The 20,185-nt window shown below is 27.7% G+C and overlaps 1 protein-coding gene and 1 non-coding gene across 2 annotated transcripts in view; one reads left to right on the top strand and one right to left on the bottom strand.

The window, feature by feature from the left end:
* LOC123297134 (ATP-binding cassette sub-family G member 1-like) overlaps positions 1–18,950 on the bottom strand; it is an 82,104-nt gene extending 63,154 nt beyond the window's left edge. The window contains exon 1 of the mRNA XM_044878800.1: positions 18,527–18,950. Coding sequence (XP_044734735.1) covers positions 18,527–18,638 — 112 coding nt within the window. The 5' untranslated portion in view covers positions 18,639–18,950. The remainder of the gene's footprint in view (positions 1–18,526) is intronic.
* Positions 7,794–7,865, top strand: Trnaa-ugc. The gene has a single exon. It is a non-coding gene; the product is annotated as a tRNA-Ala (tRNA).
* Positions 18,951–20,185: the final 1,235 nt, after the last annotated feature.

The raw sequence follows: 20,185 nt of genomic DNA, 5'->3' as shown, positions 1-20,185 counted from the left end.
TTGAAGTATTTCTCATATAGTTATGTCTCTGTTAAAGTTTCTTAATATAATGTGAAATGGTCCTTTACAACAATAGTTATAGGACTTACTGTTTTCGAATAATCCTGTACCAATATAATTTACGGCACTTTAATAGTTTAGGATCATTCATCCTTTGTTTTAAATGGTTTGATATTCACATAGAGATATACATCCGATAACGGTGGATCTATTGTATACCATTAGTTCGATTTACATCTAGGCATATAACTATCATGAGTATGACAGAGTAAATGCGTTAAGCAAATGCATCTAAGTAAGAGGTATTATACATGTTGTCTGAAATTGCAAAAGTGACTTGTATCGTGGCTTCGATGTCTTTTAAGCTATACGACAGTTCTTCTGTTGCATGCCTACAGAGAGTGGGGGTCAGCACATGTATATAATACCTTTCACTTAGATACATTGCTTAAAGCGTGTATTCTGTCATACTCGTGATATTTATATGCCTAGATGTAAATCGAACTAGTGGTATACTAAGATCAAGTTTTAATAAATATTTCAAAAAATTAACATTTGTACTGTTGTTAAAGTGGATTATGCGGCAGCCATCATTTGTAATCGCTACGTTCAATCAGAATATAAAAACCTATAATAACGTAGTCAGGTAATTAATAAGACACCTGAAGTCATAGCTTTCAATCGACCTTTTCAAGAAATCATATGTTGCCAGGTCAACTTGGTCAATAAAGTATGACATCCTTTGTTTTTGATGATGCTCTTTGGGGTATCAACTTGACCCATAAGGTAACCCGATAATTTTTACGTAAAACTATGCTTTTAATCTACCTTTTCAAGAAATAGTAGGTTGCCAGGTCTACTTGGTCGATAAAGTATGGCAACCCTTTTTATTTCCTCCCTCCTTCATTTTTGGTAGGGTTACCATAGCCCATTGTTTTTACGGCTTTGTCAAGCTATTTTGCTGTCCACTCCCGGTATGTAACCATGACCTACGTATATACTATAGTCAAAATATTGGATGTACCTGGCCATTAAATGATGCGGATCTCTACACACTTAACGAATGTTTTTTTTTCCATAGATTGGTTGACATCTATTTATAAAATGTAGTATAATATAGGTATAGTAGGTATATCTGTTTATTAGCAAATAATCATTTCAAAATATGGAGAAAGTATAATATAATTCTTTATAGTTTATATATATTATACCAGTATTACCTATATTAATAATATTATTAAATTATATACATTTTTATTTAATAAAATTTACAATGTTTACTTCTGTGTACAGAGATAACATTCTATCTATGTGTTACAAATATGAGATAGTCATAGATTCTCCAATAAATACCCCTCCAAGTGAATTGAGGAAATTAAAGGACATACAAAAATAAGAGGAAAGATGAAACAATTTTTGAAAGTTTCCTCTTAATATGTAGCCGAAAAAGTGGTTGCTTAAAATTCTTAATAAATTTTCTTTAAATCATCAAAAAGTATCTTATAGAAAGAAAAATATATTTTGGCGATAAATCCATTTTTCATTAACATTTTATGAAGTTAACATATAATAAAAAAAATACTTAGTTTCGTGTATATCTTAAAAGCCGTTTTTACGTACATAATTAATAAAACAGAGTTAATAAAATTTAGAAATTGAAGTTTTTATTGATTTGTTGAAAAGATAACAATAAAAAAATATAAATATACAGTTGAGAATATACAACGTGTTCTGTTATTGACTGCAGAAACCTAGCTTCCGAAAATGAGCTCATCAAGAGCAACAAAAAAACTCTTTTCCAAATTTGTATCTGAGGCCTAATTTGGGAGATACGGGTATGTCAAAAAATGATACATTTGTTAACCATTAGCCAGTGATAATAATCAGTAGATATTTTTAAATTTTATTTAATAATATTCAACTAAGGAAGGGATTTTTAAAAAGTATAAAATGATTTAATTGGATTATCTTTGAAAAAACATTAGATTATTGTACGTAAACAAACAAACCATGCGACAATGGGTGTGGTTTGTTTGTTTACGTTCAATGATAAAATGTTTACTTATAATTATTATTATTTTCTCACAATAATAGAATAAAATATAAAAAGTGGGACAGTTTGACCAAATTCAATTAAATAATTTTATACTGTTCTTAAAATCCCTTCCGAGGCGTTACGATTCATTTTTGATATTTTAAATTGAGCGCCTCAAGCTTTTGCAAATAGTCGGGTATGAGTGACTTATAGATAAAATTATTTTCTACTTTTTAGTACAATTAAAGCTTGTCCCTTAAAAAGTATTTTTTATTAAAAAATTTTTCATTTTCCGTCAACAATTTTAGTTTACTTGTAAACAGAAGTCATGTGAGTGTTTCATATTAGATTCTAGTGAGTGTTTCAAATGTAATTATATAAGTTAAGAAATCTAAATAAAAATAAGATAGGTAAGTATGAAATTTAAATAAATTCAATCAATCTACATGTGTGACTTTAATTAGAACGAGGACCTAGAACTAATTTCAACACTTATGTTTTGGCTACTTTTTTTTTTATATTATTAGACAATTTTTCTTATATTTTCTTAAGATACTGATAAATTTTAAAAAAATAAAAGATTTAAGAGAAAAATAATTCTATTAAATAATAATTCTATAATTCTATCTTATTCAAGGAAGGGGTTCAAACTTTTGTTCGCCATGTTAGGTCATAAATTCAATAAAAACAAGAAATTCTTTTTTCGAGTAAGAGAACATTTAATAAAATATTGAGTCACTGTTTTTCAATAAGTTAATTCAGAAAAAATCCGTTTAGCCGAACTTCAGACATTGTCGATCTAAGGTATGTTTTGCGACGACGCAAGGTTGAAAAGGAGCGTTCATTCGTCGCTGTTATCACAGGCAAAACTGCCAGAACGCGAATTCTTTAATAGACATTTATTGCAAATATCGAGTGCTTCAACTTTTTGGCAATCCGCCCGGCAATGCGTTTTCGCTGAAGTTGCACTTCTATGTCGTATTCATCGCAGATATCGCTCAGGGTTTTGAAAATTTTTCCTGAACTCTCTTCCAACGTTTCCTCAACGGGCCTGATTAAATTTAAATAAAATTACTTTTAAACAACTGTCCGTTAAATATTTCAATTTCAATATATTTCTACTTTTTAAGAATTATACTTTAATTACATTATACTGCTATTACTTAACAAAAAGACTACTTTAATCTATTTTTCTACTTCACAATAAGTTTACTCTCAAGGTTTTATATTTTTAAATATTTATGCTTTTAAATAATTCTACTCTCCAAAAGCATTACTCCAGTAAAATTCAATTCTACAATGTGTCACAAAAAACCGATGCCAGAATGTTTTAACACCTTCGATTTTTTTGTAACACTCTAACATTTATTCATGAAAGCAAATGATAAATAATTGAAATTGATCAGACTAGTGTTCTTTTAAAATAGAATTATTTAAAAGTAGATTTATTTAAAATTATAAATCTTTAAAAGCAGATATATTTATTTCAACGTATAAATTTTTAAGAGTAGAAAAATATAAAAGCAGGATTTTTGTTAAGTAGTATTATTTAGGAGTATATTTTAATCAAAACGAAGAAATATGTTGGAATAGAATATTTTAACGTAAAACTATTAAGCAATTTTATTTAAGTAGAAAAACTGTGGAGAAGTAAAATAAAGAATAGAATTATTTTTATGGTGGAATTTCTAATTTTATCAATATTAAAATATTTTTAATAACGGTAGAATCGCTGATTTATTGCTGGATTAAGATTATAGGTAATACACTGTTTAACTCTACCTTGCGCCCCCACCACATAAATAAGTTATTTTATAATCAAGAATATTAAGCCTTACAAGACTTCAATTTAAAAAAAATTAGATAGTGCTAATAAAAATCGATATTTTGATGCATTTTCGCAATGGAATGGAATTTGTGTGGATTGCCTATAAATAATGTAGGTATATATCAATTTGGCTTCTTTAAAATCACAAAATAAACAAAATAATTAGTAATTATTACAAATAATGAGGATAATTAGCAAATAAAGATGTGTGAATTCTTTTATATGCAGTTGACAGTAACATGTTGGTTGTAATTCTTTAATGAACCGTGCACAAAAAATATTTATTCATAATTATTATTAATATTTACTCATATAATATGAACAGGTCAAGGCTTTATATATCAAATGAACAAAAGCATAACCTCAACTCTCGTAACTTATGATTATAAACAATCATCCGTTCCTTTAAAATCAAAAAATCAACATAAAAATTTTGTAATTATTTAATTAATAACAACTTATTATTATGAAATTTTTATATGTTTGTAATTTTTTTTTTTTCGTCAAAAAACAAACAAAACAACTCAGATTATTTTATTTTATGAAACAATGTCAAATGCAAATGATATAATCAAATTTGACCCAAAACATTGGAAGATAACAAGTTCAAATTATGAATGATTTTTTTTTTTAAAGTTAGCAGACCGAGGAATTAGTTGTTATTATTGAAGATGTGTCTTTCAATCCGTTCAACGTAGGCATTTCATATTTTAAGAAAGTTCTCAATTCAACTCCTTAAAAACTTTTGATGATAATAAAGTTTTTGATAAAAACAAAAGTATGGAATAATTAGACTGTTACTGAAAAGAACCAAAAATTACTGATAGCGCCCGACGTTTGACGACATTCGTCGACAGGCCGACGTCAGGTCTGAGGCATATCTTACTATGAAATGCTGTAAATAAAATAATATTCACTCTTAATTCTATGAAATTCATAGAATTTGTTATTAACAAGTGAAAACAAACAATTGACTGAGTTAATTGTTGAAATACCATGCATATCAGATTACACATACATACATGTCACACATACACAACTGATGTTCCCATAATTACAAACTATACAATTTCCGCCTAATTTCCGCCCGTACGAGTAAACAGTGATATTTGCAAAAGAATGTTTCAAACAAAAGTTGATTATTTTTTTATAAGGAATATTTTTTACATTTAAACTTTTGTTCTATCTCTTTTTACGGCCTAAGTACGCTATAAAAATTTCAGCTTGATATCTTTTTTCGTTTTTGAGTAATCGTGATGACAGACAGGCGACAGACGACAGACAAACAACCGGAAATGGACTAATTAGATATTTTTATGAACTATATCAAAATTTTTTGTTTAGCATCAATATTTTTAAGCGTTACAAACTTGGGACTAAACTTAATATACCTTACATGTTACATATATGCATGGTATAAAAATAATTATTTAAATCGGACTATTCTGCAAAAAGTTATGCGTGATCATACATTAAAAAAAACGTCTCGAATTGAGAAACTTCCTCCTTTTGTTTTTTCATCGGTTAGAAATTTTTACGTTCCTTACGTGTGCACACCAAAAAATATTAAGAATTTTTGTCCCAAAGAAACTTTGAATTCAAATATTTCCAAGACTATTTGAACAAGATGGGACGGAAAAACATGGGACGCATGCAATACCTACATAACTATAATAAGTGCAGTGCATGCGCCCCATGTTTTTCGTTTCTAATCTTACAAGTATTTTAATAGCTAGGTATTTTTGATTTTATACTTTTTAGTCCGTTATAATAACATGCTACTTTTTTTTAAAGCTTTTACTTAACTTGCAATGTATGTATGTATGTTACCGTGAATTCTTTAAACTCAATTTTGAAGTAGATTTTTTCAACCGATTGAGCTGAAATTTTGTATGCACATTTAATTTGGATGACAATGCATGGTAAGGTTGCGCCGTCCTGATTTTCCTATCGCTTCCACCATATTTTATGCAAATACATTTTTTAGACTTAAATTAAAAATTTTAATAAAAAAGTCACTCTTATCCGACTCTCGTAAAAGCTTGAGGCGCTTAATATCAAGGATGAATCGAAAATTAATTAGGCATGTGGAGTATAGATGAGGCGTTCCGATTCATTTTTGATATTTTAAATTATCCGCCTCAAGCTTTTACAAATAGTCGGGTATGAGTTACTTATAAATAAAATTATTTTCTACTTTTTCGTACAATAAAAGCTTGTCCCTTAAAAAGTATTTTTTATTAAATTTTTTTTAATTATTGAATTTGGTTTGTATTTGATTTTTGTGTGATTTTTCATTTTCAAGTAATGAGCTTTTGTAAACGATGCTTGCATAATATTTTTAAAACCTTTAAGGTAAATTACCTTAAACATGCAAAAACACATACAAGTCTTTGATTGCATTTTGCTCGGATCCTAAGCAGCGGATGTCAGTCCCCGTTTTTAGTAATATTATTCTTATCAAACAAATAATAACAAAAGGTCATTCTATTAAATCGCTTATAAAAATACGTAATACCTACAAGCATTACAAACATTCTTTTTTCTGATTCTGTAGTATATAAATATGTGATGATCATGTTTTTGTACAAGTTCTTCCACTTTTTTTTCCAAATATTATAATTATTCATTTAAAATGGAACATTCTACTACCAACAATGAAATCAATAATTATATCATGTATATGAAATATATACAAAGCATATTAAGTTTAGTCCCAAGTTTGTAACGTTTGAAAATATTAATGCTACCAACAAAATTTTGGTACAGGTGTTCATAAAATCACCTAATTAGTCCGTTTTCGGTTGTCTGTCCGCCTGTCTGTCCGCCTGTCTGTCCGTCAACACGATAACTCAAAAACCAAAAGAGATATCAAGTTGAATTTTTATAGCGTGCTTAGGACGTAAAAAGTAAGGTTGAGTTCGTAAATGAGCAATATAGGTCAACTGGGTCTTGGGTCCGTAGGACCCATCTTATATAACGTTATAGATAGAACAAAAGTTTAAATGTAAAAAATGTTTCTTTTAAAAAAATAAACAACTTTTGTTTGAAATATTTTTTCGTAAACATCACTGTTTACCCGCGAGGGCGCAAATTTTTTAGTATGTATTATATGGGAATATCAGTTACATGTGTGTGGCTATCTAAGCGTGGATATCTTTTCTTATTTACATGACTTAAAAAAGCAAACGATTGGGTTATCAACACCGTCTATACATGGTATTTCAACAATTAACTCAATTGTTTGTTTTCTCTTGTTTTTTTAAATTGGGTTTTGTTGGTCCATCTACTTTGGTTTGAAAGATTCTTCTATACGGATACACATGGACCAAATTTACTCACCCCCTCACAAAGTTAAAGTCACTTTTTAACTCTAACAGTCTAGAAAATACTTAAAAATATTTGCACGCATTAAATGCATGATTTATACTCGAACCTACTAGGTAAGCAAAAGGCTGTTTAGAAGAAAGATTTTTGTTATTTTATAAAGAATAATTTACTAATTTAAACTTTTACAGTATCTCTTATCAGTTACAAACTGAAAAATTTAACACATTAATGCAAGGCCCTCTTCATATGGACCAAGTTTTACTTGGATCATTTTTTCCAAAAAAGTTCGTTGAAAAAATATTCACCTGGGAAAGTAATGGGGTATGTTGATAGATTGGAAATAATCGTTTTATTATAAAATGAATCAGGATTTTATTAATCTTTCTTTTATTTTTTGTTTCAGATCACTTGAGTCAAAGATATCGCTCCTTTAAATCGTTTTTTTAACACCATGTAGCCAGAAAAATTTCGATAATCAAAAATAAAAATATTTTAGAATTTAGTTTTTTGTGTTTTGTGATGCATGCCAAATTCATTTTCTATACGTGAATTGAACGATTTAAACCTAGGCAACTAAGCTGATTGATTCAATTCACAACAGGGGATGTAGCTCAGTAGTAGAGCGTTCGCTTTGCATGTGAAAGGCCCGGGGTTCGATCCCCCGCATCTCCAATCTATTTTAAAACCCATTTTTTTACTTTTTTAGGCTTTGCACACCACTATAGTTTTACAAAATATGAAAAAGTAAAAATTTCCATAGTATTGAAAATAATCTCATAATAAATTTGGGAAACATATAAGTTTAGTGATGGAGGTCTGCCTTAATACATTCGAACAAATAAATTAAATATCATAATATAACAATAATAATAATAAAATTTTTTCAATTTATTTGAGATCATTGTTCGTAAAAAGCTTTGATATTATCAATTTGTTATTCTAATTTGAGCCAGTCTAGCTTTGACATTTATAACAAAATCATTGAAATTTTGTTTAGTAAGATTAATAAAGCTAATTCAAGAGGTGATAGTAGGGCCAGGGATCTTGTGTTCCACATTCTTGAGGTCTCCAATGTTTAAGATAAAATTTAAAAATAATAAAATTTTCAAAAAATGAACTTTGTAATAAAAATATAATACCAACATTTTTAGGCATTATACGCATTTGCATTCTATTTATTGATATTACCCATTTTTTTTTTTAATTTAATTTTGCATATTAATGACATTAACAGAGTAAAATTCAGTATTGTATGATAAAAAATCTCTACAATTATTATCTAAATCACGCGAGTAAATTCTCGCAGGTATTAGATAAATGATAAATACTGGTTTTAGTAGCTCAATAAAAATTATATTGTGAAGTCTGAATTTTTTAAAATGTCAAGAGATGCTAATGAATCGAAATTCTCAATTATGTTAGTAGATAAGATATAATTCGGATAGGACGGTTTTATAAAAATAAGTAAGTAAAAACAGTAAATGAGAGCTCTAAACAGGTATTTTGATAAAATTATCAAAGTTCGTCCACATTTGTCTATAGCTTTAACGTATAGCCGATATAAATAACTAATGGAAACGACTTTGTAGTGAATACGACATTTATATAATATAATTTTGAAACTTCATAATTCTGTAAATACAAAGCTGGTTTAAGTTTGTGTTGTATCTGCAGTAGTCGTATTTTCTAAAAGCAGGAAAGAGGATATTTTTTTCACTACCGTTCTTTTTTGGTGGAAGCGCAAGGAAGTAAATAAAACTTTTTTTAAATTTGTACCTTCTCAAAAAAAAAATGAAGATAGATACTAGATATAAAGAGGCCAAAAGAATTAACGAATGTTTTTTTGGAAAATCTTATTCAAAGACTGCATTTACACAATATTGAAAGTCAACACTTTTTTTCTTGAAATTGAATTCTGCATTTATTTTGGAGAAAAATATTTTTTTTTTCACAGTGCTTCATAGTGTACTTTTTTTCATTGATCTCAATTGCTGTAAAAACAGTCTCCCAACCAACAAATACACGAATAGAGATTTTAACTTTTTAGTGGATAATATAGATCAAAATTTTCAGTAGAGCTTTATTCAGTAAAACAAGATATTTTTTTTGGGTTATATTTAGTAAATATTTTCTAGAGTGTCACCAGATGGTAAAGATAATAAACAGATAAAATTTATTGTCGTAAAAAAATGTCTATAAACAAAAAACTTAAATTAAAGAGATTCGCGAAGGAGCCAAGTGATGCGGAATCCCGCAAGCTTCTTAGGGGAGCAATCGTCCCTACTTTCCTCCTCCCTGATGAAGTACTTGTTTTCTAGATACATATAACTAAACTTGATGTTGAATGAACTCTTGCAAAACCATTAAGTTCATTGATCTAAAGACTGTACAAAATAATCTTTGCAAATTAAATTTATCATTTAATAGTTATTTTTTCTTTCACAATAACAACAGTAATTTAGCAATAATAATATAATTATTCTCTTGCAACAAATAAAAATGTATACAAATGAAATAATTATTAATAATAATTATAATAATAATAATATACCTATTATAGACAATAATTTTACAAGTCTGATTGAAAAAATAAGTAGGTATGAAATAATATTGTTAAAAAAACTTGTAAATAAAATACTTCGTTTTGTTTTTAATTTTTTTTTTTTTTTAATAATGAAATAATTATGGATTATTAAATGTTTTTATTCATATAAAACAATATTGTAAGAGATACTTGTACGTCTATCAATTTAACAACAACCTTACTTTATGATGTTTGAAACAGGAAAACAGTCAGTACTTATAAAAGTCAAGGTTTGTTATCATATTCCTAAGGTATTTATTAAACTCTATATTTTAAAAAATGTCATTTTTATCGAATTTCGAAAGTGATTTATATTTAGAATTGTTCGTACGTCCGCCTGTATGTAATTATATAACTTCTGAATCAGATGATGAATTGAGGTCAAATTTACATTTATTTGTTTTTTTGTGAAATCGATGGTTCTTTACTGTATTAGGCTCCCCATTTGATAACACCCTTCCTCCGCTAAAAGTCCTTATTGATCGGTTTCTAATCCTTATTTAGGAGTATTTAGAAGAATTTGTAGTAGGCCGAGTTTAAAGTTCAGATTTCGGTTAAGTATCTTAAAAAATGTGACCCATCTCCCTGTATGACCGTGCAAATATTCAAATCGATATTCCTATTCATAACGAAAATATGGGGATGTATTCATCTTAAATGTGACACACTTTATCATATTTACTTACTAAAATAATATAAAGTTTGAATTTAAGTTTGAATTAAAGCAAATGAAACACATCTGTGGATGTGTATAGTTTTATTATGTAATTAAAATTGTTAAAATGCCATTAAATATCGTACAATTTGATGATAGAAAATTGTTAGTGCTTGTTAAATGGTTTCTGAACGAATTTTGATTTCGACGAGTTTCGTTATAAATTGGAATTTCAGATGAATGTCGGAATTAAAATACGCTCGTGAGCTTTTGTGTGACACTCGAGAACGATTTTTATTAATACAAAGTTTATTATTTAAGTACCTATCCATTCATCATTTGTCTTTTAGTTGTTATAAATACTTATGTGACTTTTGAAATGATGGGTTGATAAGTTAATTGGTGCTATAAACTTGACCGTTCGTACTTTGAATGCCAATGCAAGAAGGCGATTATGCAAGAAGACGATGATTAATTTTTATATGACATACCTATAAGGTTTCTTTTTCTATTAGTAGTAGAGTTAAATCAGTATTGTATAAGATACTCGTTTTATGTTTCTAGGTCCACATACATTGCCGAAAACGCATCCAGATACATGGCGAAAATGCATCTAGATACAAATACATATAATAAATTTTAATATTTCGAAAATGAACATAAACTCAAGGTTGATTAATCGGAGGTAACGAAAATAGTTTATCCTATTGCTTAGGTACTTTCTCGTTTACTAATGTTGTCTCCCTCAACTTTTACTTGTGATTAATTGTAAATCAACTTCTTTCAATTAAGAAATAAAACCCTTCGCCAAAAAAAAAAAAAAAAAAAAAATTAATTTTTACTTCTACGAAATCTACGAACACTCATTTGTAAAAATAATAATTTTTCCTTTTTTTTATCTATAGAAGTTTCAGCGAAATTATTTAAAATACAATATGTATGTAGTTAACAATTACTATAGATTACATGTTCGCTTTTTAGTAATTAATTACACAAAAACCCATCGTCAGATTTTGTTCAAACAATTATTTTATACTTAGGTACGAGTTAGTAATTAATAACATATCCAACTAGGTTTCAAGTCCTAGTTTTGATAAAACTATGGCACATATGTCGGTCATTTTAACTTGAATTTGCAACGTGATTTAAAAGGATCGGAAATTTCATTTAAAATATGAAACTTTAGTTACCTCCCAAATCATTTGACTAATAAAATGCATTGTGTCACAGATTATAGTTTTTAAATTAAATTAGATTTGCAACTCCCTGGAAAATTTTTTCTATTTTTTCCTCTCTGAAGGTGCCTTTCTCCAGGTGGCTCTACACGTTATATTCGTTATATTCGTTAGTTTTGATAATAATTTATCCATTTCAATGGTTGTTGGGAAAACAATATTTTATATATTTTTAAATAAATAAACAATCGTCTTTCAAAATTCGTTTGCATGTAGTTAAAATTCTTTAGGTTTTTTCGTGTGTATTCTCAACTCATTGCGTTTATTAACATTATGTGGACCATTTGTGTAGTGACTTTATTTAAGTGTTTAGGCCGTTTTCATTGCGCCCCTGTTCATTAATTAATTAGTGTTTAGTTTAGGTCATTTTAGGTATGTTTATATCATTTTCTGATTTTTTTTATGGTATGTACTGAGTTAATTTTAGTGTTTAGGTCTTGTTATTCATATTGATTACCTTTAGTTCGTGTTGATTTGTGATTATTATTGACTATTAACGAACTAAAATGGTTAGACATTGCATTTAATTTACATCAAAGTACCTATAGTAAGTAATTGTTAACATTAAAATAAATGCTATTTTGTTTCAAATATTGCAATAAATTATTATTTTACTAATACAATGGACTTGGCGGTAATCCACAGACGTTTTTCAAGGTGGTATCGAATTATCGAATTTGCCGGACTATAAAGTACTGCCACAAACCCCCTGTAGTCCGGAACTTTTTGAAAAAGAATACCTTGTAATCCGACAAATTACATATCAAAGTGGTAAGACTTCAATCATTTTCTAATTTTAGCCACGAATAATTCATGGTTTTAATAATAAATCTGCATTGTAATTACCATTATAGTTATGTCGGATTATGCCAAACTACCGCGGGTCTACTGTAATTGTTATTTTATTTAAAAAATTTCACTTTATTTTATTAGAAGACAAATTAAAATTTAAAAAGTTATAAACTAAGAAGAAATAATTCAAATAGTACCAATTCCCGCTTTTTTTTTTAATTAGTTCACTGTGAGTGCCTCACTCCAGGGGGGGGGGGGTCCTTTTTGGACAATGTTCAGTAGATTTGCCTATCTATTTATGTAATAAATTATAATCTGTACATAGTATGACCAAAGGTCATTTCCCATTTAAAAAAAGTGCATGGTCCATTTTAGACTATAGTAACAAAGTTAACAAAATTTAACTATTGATTTTTCATATAAACAAAAACAAAATTTATTTACAGAAAATTTCATTGAACTCATTTTACATTGGGGGTTATTTAAAATTAAAAATATGTTACAAGGATCATATAAAAAAAAAAGAAACGCACACAGATATTAATTTAATAATTTTATATTAAAAAAATTAATAAAAACCAATACGGAAGTAATCAATATATTTAATTACAACAAATTAATACTTAATATAAGAATTTGAAATTAAGGACAACTGATTAAAAATAATTTTAAAAAATATGTTACTTGCTAAAAGAAAAATAAAATGTACACAATTTTTTATGATTTAAAAGACAAATATAGTACATATGAGAGTAGACATATATAGTAGATACTTGATTTAAAATAGACATATAATTTACAATATTTATCAAAAAATAGATTTTAATGAATTCAGTTTTTTTTTTAATTGATAAGGTCATCTTTACGCCATTTTGAATTTATAAATTATATGTTAAATGAAAGTTGTAAAAAAATAAACAAAAAAAAGAACAGGAACTTTATTATTTGGTACCCACTATTAAAAATACGGATGTATTTAACTGAGCGGAAAAGATATTTTTACATTCAAAATAGATGGTTCGTTTTGGCTTATTATTCATTTGTTTCGAAAGAAATTGAAAATTGCAACTAAAGTTGTGTTTATGAAAAAAAATGCTTTTATATCAAAGTTGACCATAGCCAAAATTATTATTCAAATGTATGGAATATATAGCTCTAATTGTTGAATCTATGCTAGAATCTTGTACGTTAATTTATTTGTATAAACTTAAAAATGTTCTGCTAATAAATTGTAATAAATTTTATTTCAATAATATTATATACTTGAAAATCTCTTAAAATTAAAATGATAATGAAGTCCTAACTTGTAAACGATGCGCCAGATCGAAAAATGGCACAGGACTTTTCATCTAGATATTTCTTTCCCTATTTTCCAATATGTAGTAAAACTTTTTATCTTTACTATTTTTTAATAACTTTAAAATCGAAACGGAAAACTTTTTTAATTAGGTACCTATTAATTAAGATACTTAAACAAATAATGAAATAAATACTACAATGTTTTAATAAGATTATTTGTGTATTAAAATTATTTTATGATAATTTACATACAATTTACATTAATACAGTTTACGTCATATAAATACTCTTTTTTCAGTTAATTTGTAGAACAAAAAAATTACGGAAATTTTCCAACGTATATAAAATGTTTATACTTTTAATTATCCATTTCTTATTTCCCCGTTTTAATTATTTTCTAAAATATTCCATATATTAGTTATTAAGCCTAATATTATTTATTTTGTGAAAGTTCTCAAGAAAATGAGTCGTTTCTAATAATATTTTGAAAAAAGAAACAAATAATGTAAGCACATAAAAATGCAATATTATATTTTTTATAAAAAATATAAAGAGTAAAGACAGAAACTAGTGATGACCAAAATCAGTCTGGGTCTTGCAGTCTTGGTCCAAACCAAGACTAATATAATATGACTTCGATAAGGCCAATACCAAGACCCTATCAATATGAATCAAGATCAAGACCTAGACCTAACTCTGCAAGATCAAGACTTATGAACCCTCTAGAGAATTTTGCAATATGCTTAATATATGTAGATAATTAATTAATTTTGTAATGGTTATTAAAAGAAATGAAATAACACAATAAAATAAAATTCTGAAATAATAAAATAATAAACTTAAAAGTTCAAACGATGGTTGATCAAAGATCTAAAACAAGACTCGATTAACATTATTTTTGCAAGACCAAGATCAAGACTCAACTCTGCAAAACCAAGACATATATTTGAGAGACAACGACCGGGCCTAAAAATAAAAATCCAATACCAATACCAATACCAAGGTACCATCGCCAAGGCCATGATAACTATGATCTTGGTCTCACTCATGACTAACAGAAGGGATAAAAAACAGTTCATGTTCAACTTAATTTATGGAAAACAAATATTTCTCATTGTTATTGCCAAGAAAATATTTATCAAATCTTTACCGAATTGATAATTTTAAATTTTTCCTAATTAATAATTTAGTATTATCAGCGAGTTACATGGGTTATATTTTATTTTGAAATAATTAGGGTTCCAAAAATTAAAACCCATGAAATTGTGGAAAAAAAGGGGAATAAGTGAAAGCAAGGAAAGTGAATTCTATAACGCGATAGTTTTTGTGTTTAAAGTTGAAACTAAACCAGTGAAACTGGCAAGTGACAGCTAGTTTATATTATAAAAGTAACATATAATATTTTATCAGGCAATGAAGTGGAAGAAAAAACTAAATTTATCCAATGCTTCCACTATGATTATCAACATTTCTTGCTTTTTAAAAGTGGACATCATCGGATAAAGAAATTTTAAAGCATGTGATTGGAAGAAGATTTTTTACTTCGACTAAGATTTTTTGCTTAACGTCAGAAGCATAATTTTGTAAATTTCATTTGCTACAAAAACAGTCACCAACTATCTACGTTGGTATCTGACTTCGTAATTATTGATTTAGAAAATGGGGCAAATTTCAAAAGTAAAGATCAAATTCATAGTTCTCTTTAAAGAAATCCAAAAACCAGAATTTTAGACGAATTTCATTCAAAACGATAAACGGTATAGGTACTCTTTTTAATTAATTCAATATTTTTATATATCAATTGTTTAATTAATTCAGTTTGTTTCACTATTATGCCAATCTGTATTATTAAGTCGTCAAAACAACTTGCTGCTGTAATTTAAGGTTTAGATTATTAATTTTTTTTTTTTTTTGTGGGCGGTTTTTTATGATTTGATAATGTAGTGATTTTGTACATTTTCTATGTTCTACAATTAACTAGTTAATGATTTTTAACAAGATTTTTGATAATTTTACAACAATTAACTAGCTAATAATAACAAAATTAACTTTGATGTGTATAAGCATAACAGCAGTACTGTAATGAAGAGTTTACGGTGATATACGGTGTATACCCTGGGGTTTAATGCGAAAAGTTTGCGTATACTCTATGCTTATTGAAAACGAAACAAATTTACTTTAGACTTCAAGCGTATTCTCTCCGACTTTTGTACCGTAAATCTTCTGCTGATTTTACGATTACAACAATGCCCTGATATCATTTAATACAAACAGAACGCTTAATTTTAAGGTTATCGAATGGGTCTAAGGCGGTAATTGTCTTAAATCTGCTACTGATAAAGCATACTAATATGCTAAGTGTCTAGAATCTAAATAAATGTGTATTCAGCACCTTGAGTACCAAAATCTAACATACTTATATAAGGCTGGATTTAGTTCATAAAATAACATGCATAGCTTTTCGAAGGTAGCTCCAGTGAAAGAATTACAATTGGTATCTTTGTCTAGATTGTGATTTTATTAAAGCATTTTAATGTAACTATTGCATTCTTGATTTATGAATGATCAGACAATTTTGCTAGGTATACTACCTATTCTAACATATGGGAGTGAAGTATGAGCAAATATTTGAAAAAATGCAATAAATAGTTTAAGGATATAAATGTTATAATGCACAACTTTCTCAAAGAAATCCTATGTATATATACCAAATTCTACTGCCAGCTAAGCAGTTTTAGAACTGGAAATTAAGAATAGAATAATAAGCAGTGATAAAAGGTAATAAGCAAATAACGTTCATAAATGACGGGTCAATGGGAACACTGAATGAATTATTTAAAATCTATTCAGCGATTGAAAAATTATCTGCTTTTGTCGGTAAATGGAGGGATTTCAGCAATACAATTAATATGTCATTTAAGCCTCCAGGTTTACTGTTGTTTTTTTTAACAATTTGGCAAGGGTCATTAAGCCATTAAAGCCTTGAACATAAATTCTATTCTATTTAATTTATTCATTCTTTTTTCTAAGCAATATAATATTGTACAGAACATGTCATTAAAAGGGATAGGGAAAAGAAAGGAAGGGGAAGGTATGCAGCTATGACTGACTTTGTTAGGAACTATCCCGGCATTAACCTAATGTAAACCTAATGGAAACCCATAGAAAACCATAGGTAGGATAGCCGGCATCTGATACTAAAAGATCAAATGCCTCCCGAGTATCACTCATAGTGTGATTCGTTTCAGGATTTGGAATACAAGTGGCACTTAGATGAAGTACATAAAAAAATTAAACTGTAAATTACACAAATCAAACTAAAATATATTCTCAGTTGAATAGATATGTTATAATATAAAAAAAAATAATAAAAAAACAAAAATTCTTTTTCTTTTAAAATGAATCCAGTATAATATAAATTTCAAAGTTCTCATAATTATCAATTCAACTGAGAAGTCAAACATTTAAGGAATATAATTTTTTTATTTAATATTTTTTATTCATTTGAGGTATCCAACATTACAATAATTTAAGTCACCAATATTGCCCACGTGAGGCTTGTTTTTGGCTGGAAGTAAACTATGATTTAATTTGATCAATATTATTGACTCGTGTGAGGAATCCTAAATTTTACCATTTATTGATCCAAAAACATTTCTTCAATAACATTGATCGTATGAGGCTAGTCTTAGTTTATGTTTTTATTATTGATTTTAGATTTTGGTATATATTTTTTGACAAAGTTCCAAATTCAACCTAAAGCCTCATTACATTGCCTAAAGTCAATATAAATAATTTATTCGGTATCTACGGTACCTACTTACTTCGGTATCGAAATTTTTATGGAATTTTTCTGAATTTTACATTATAACTATTATAACAAAATACTATTCCAATTTGTTTAATAAATATGTAGCAAAAAAAAAAATATCTAAATTATTTATACCTAAATACTCTTAAGTGAAAGCGGCCTTCAGCAATATAAATGAATTTAAATCTAAATATATAAGGACAAAATTCTAATGTTTGCCCTTAATTTTTTTTAGTTAGACAAACAAACGCGTATTATTTTTTGAGCTTTGAGTTGACTCATCCAAAAAAAATGAATAAATTTTTCCATCTTTTAAAATAATTTATACGTCATTGAATAAATAAACAAATGAACATTTTTATGATAATAATTAATTTTTTTATTTTATTTTTATGAAATTCAATGGCATGCAATCGATAAAGTTGTAAGAAACGTTCCTTAGTAGTTTTGGAATCCGGAATACTATTTACGAAGTAGTACTTCGTTAATTATCGTTAGTAATTTTCAGAAACTATAAACGAATTTTCGCCTCAGAATTATATTCTCTATATCGCTCTGCTATTATGATGCGGTAGTTTACACCCTGTATAATTTGCTAGGATCGCATAAAAATCAATCAAGGAGAGTAAATAACCGAGTACACAAAAATCATTAACAGTCGGTATGCAAATAAAATTATATTATTTTAATATTACTAATCATAAATTAATAATTAAAGTAATAAATTAATAAAAATTACAAAACATTACAAAGGCAGACGTCACATTTAATGTAATCAGTAAATGGGATTTTTTTTTAAATTGGAGTGTTTATAGCAATAAATTATCAAAAACAAATTAATAACAAATCATTCAATCATTCACCTTTTTAAAATTATTAATATTTTTTAGAAAATCATTATCACTTTCTAAATACAAACAAAAAGAATAGACAAAAAAATAAAAACAAACCACATACCTTTTCCAAATCCTAAACTGACTGTATAAGTAACATCCTTAAATTCAATATCCAAGGGTGGATTTGGGGGTAAATGTACTAAAACCGCCCGTTGTCGATTATCTTTAACCATTTTTGCTGGTAATTAAAAACAACACAAAAAAAAAACACTTCTTTTCTTGTAATTGTTACACAAAATTTTTTTACACTTTAAAAAATATTTTTAACTATTTATTTTATTAGTTGTTAGTTTTATTAACTCTCACTTGCGTGTTGGAAATTAAACAACACTTGAAAATATTGTTAAGTTAACCGTCTTTACAAATTATTATACAAGATATTAATGAATATAATCTCTCAATTGAATATAATCATTCTTTTCATATTGATATATGTAGTAGGTACAGCATATACAAAGACGTAGTCTACTATGACTGTTAGCTTCAACAAGCACTCGCGTTTCAAATACGTTTGTTTAGTAACTAATGATAAAAAGTCGATTCCAATGTATGAATAAATTCTTTTTTTTCAATATTATGTTTAAGTGGTAAGAAGTAGTCTTGTTTGAAGGCTACGTATATTCAAAGTAGTCTATACAAATTGACTTTGCTTTGCTATATTCTATTTATTCAATTAAAACGTCATAGTTTTAGTTAATATATTTACATCAATTATAAAAGAAGAAAAATGGAAATCATTATCACTTTGATTTGTGGAGTCAACTATTAGAAACCTTGACTATTTATTTTATTCTAAGAGTATCATGGTTGTGTAAAACAATTTGCCTATCCATACGATATGATATGAACGTATTAATACCTGCCTTGTTAAAAATATCAATTCTAGTGGATTTGATGTAAATTCCAAGCGCGGATCCAGCCTTCAAAAAAGGTGATGGGCACGGCACAGCACCCGAAAATCGGCCAAATGCGAATCGGAGTATGAACTCGCTCATGATCATTTCAAAATATATGACGCCCTGACCAAGATTTTGTACAGTATATTTGTAAATTCATAAACCTGTAAAATGTTAATTTGTTCACTCACAAAAATTACAAAAGTTAATTCCGTTTGTTTACACACCACAGTATCACATTTAAACTCTAAACTACTGAATCAATTTTGATGAAATTTTTACAACTTCAAATCGCATTAAACGTCACTTCAAATCACATTTTACAACTTCATATCACATTTTACATTAAATAATTATATTTAGGTTCTTTTCGTAATTCAAGCTCTCGTTTTTTTTTTCGCGAAAGCGTCGATAATATCATCGATTTCCAGATAGATGTTTAGGAAAGCAAGCCCGAATAATCTTTCCTGTCCCATTTAAGCACGCAACCAAGATTTTACCCCGTGAAGTGTAGAAAACAATCTATCTGCGGTAGATATGCTGCCAGAAGAGATACGTTACAAATCTTGCTCCCATGCTTCAATGAGATGAGCTACCGACACTGGCATGACGAAATTATTTTCACATTCTGTTTTCCATTTGGCTATCCAGAGTCATTATTAAATTATAACAGTTAATTCATTATCATTCATGATTCGCCGATACATCTGAACCACTTTTTTCACTGCCTGGATATCGATATTCAAGTACTTCACACCAACATTTGGTTCATTGATAACGGAATCTAGTATAGGGGTATGTAGGTATGTAAATTGATTTCCAAA

This window comes from Chrysoperla carnea, chromosome 1 (genome assembly GCF_905475395.1).
Source record: "Chrysoperla carnea chromosome 1, inChrCarn1.1, whole genome shotgun sequence".
Taxonomy (NCBI): Eukaryota; Metazoa; Arthropoda; class Insecta; order Neuroptera; family Chrysopidae; genus Chrysoperla; species Chrysoperla carnea.
The sequence above is the reverse complement of the archived record's forward strand: the minus strand, read 5'-3'. Positions and strand labels throughout refer to the sequence as shown.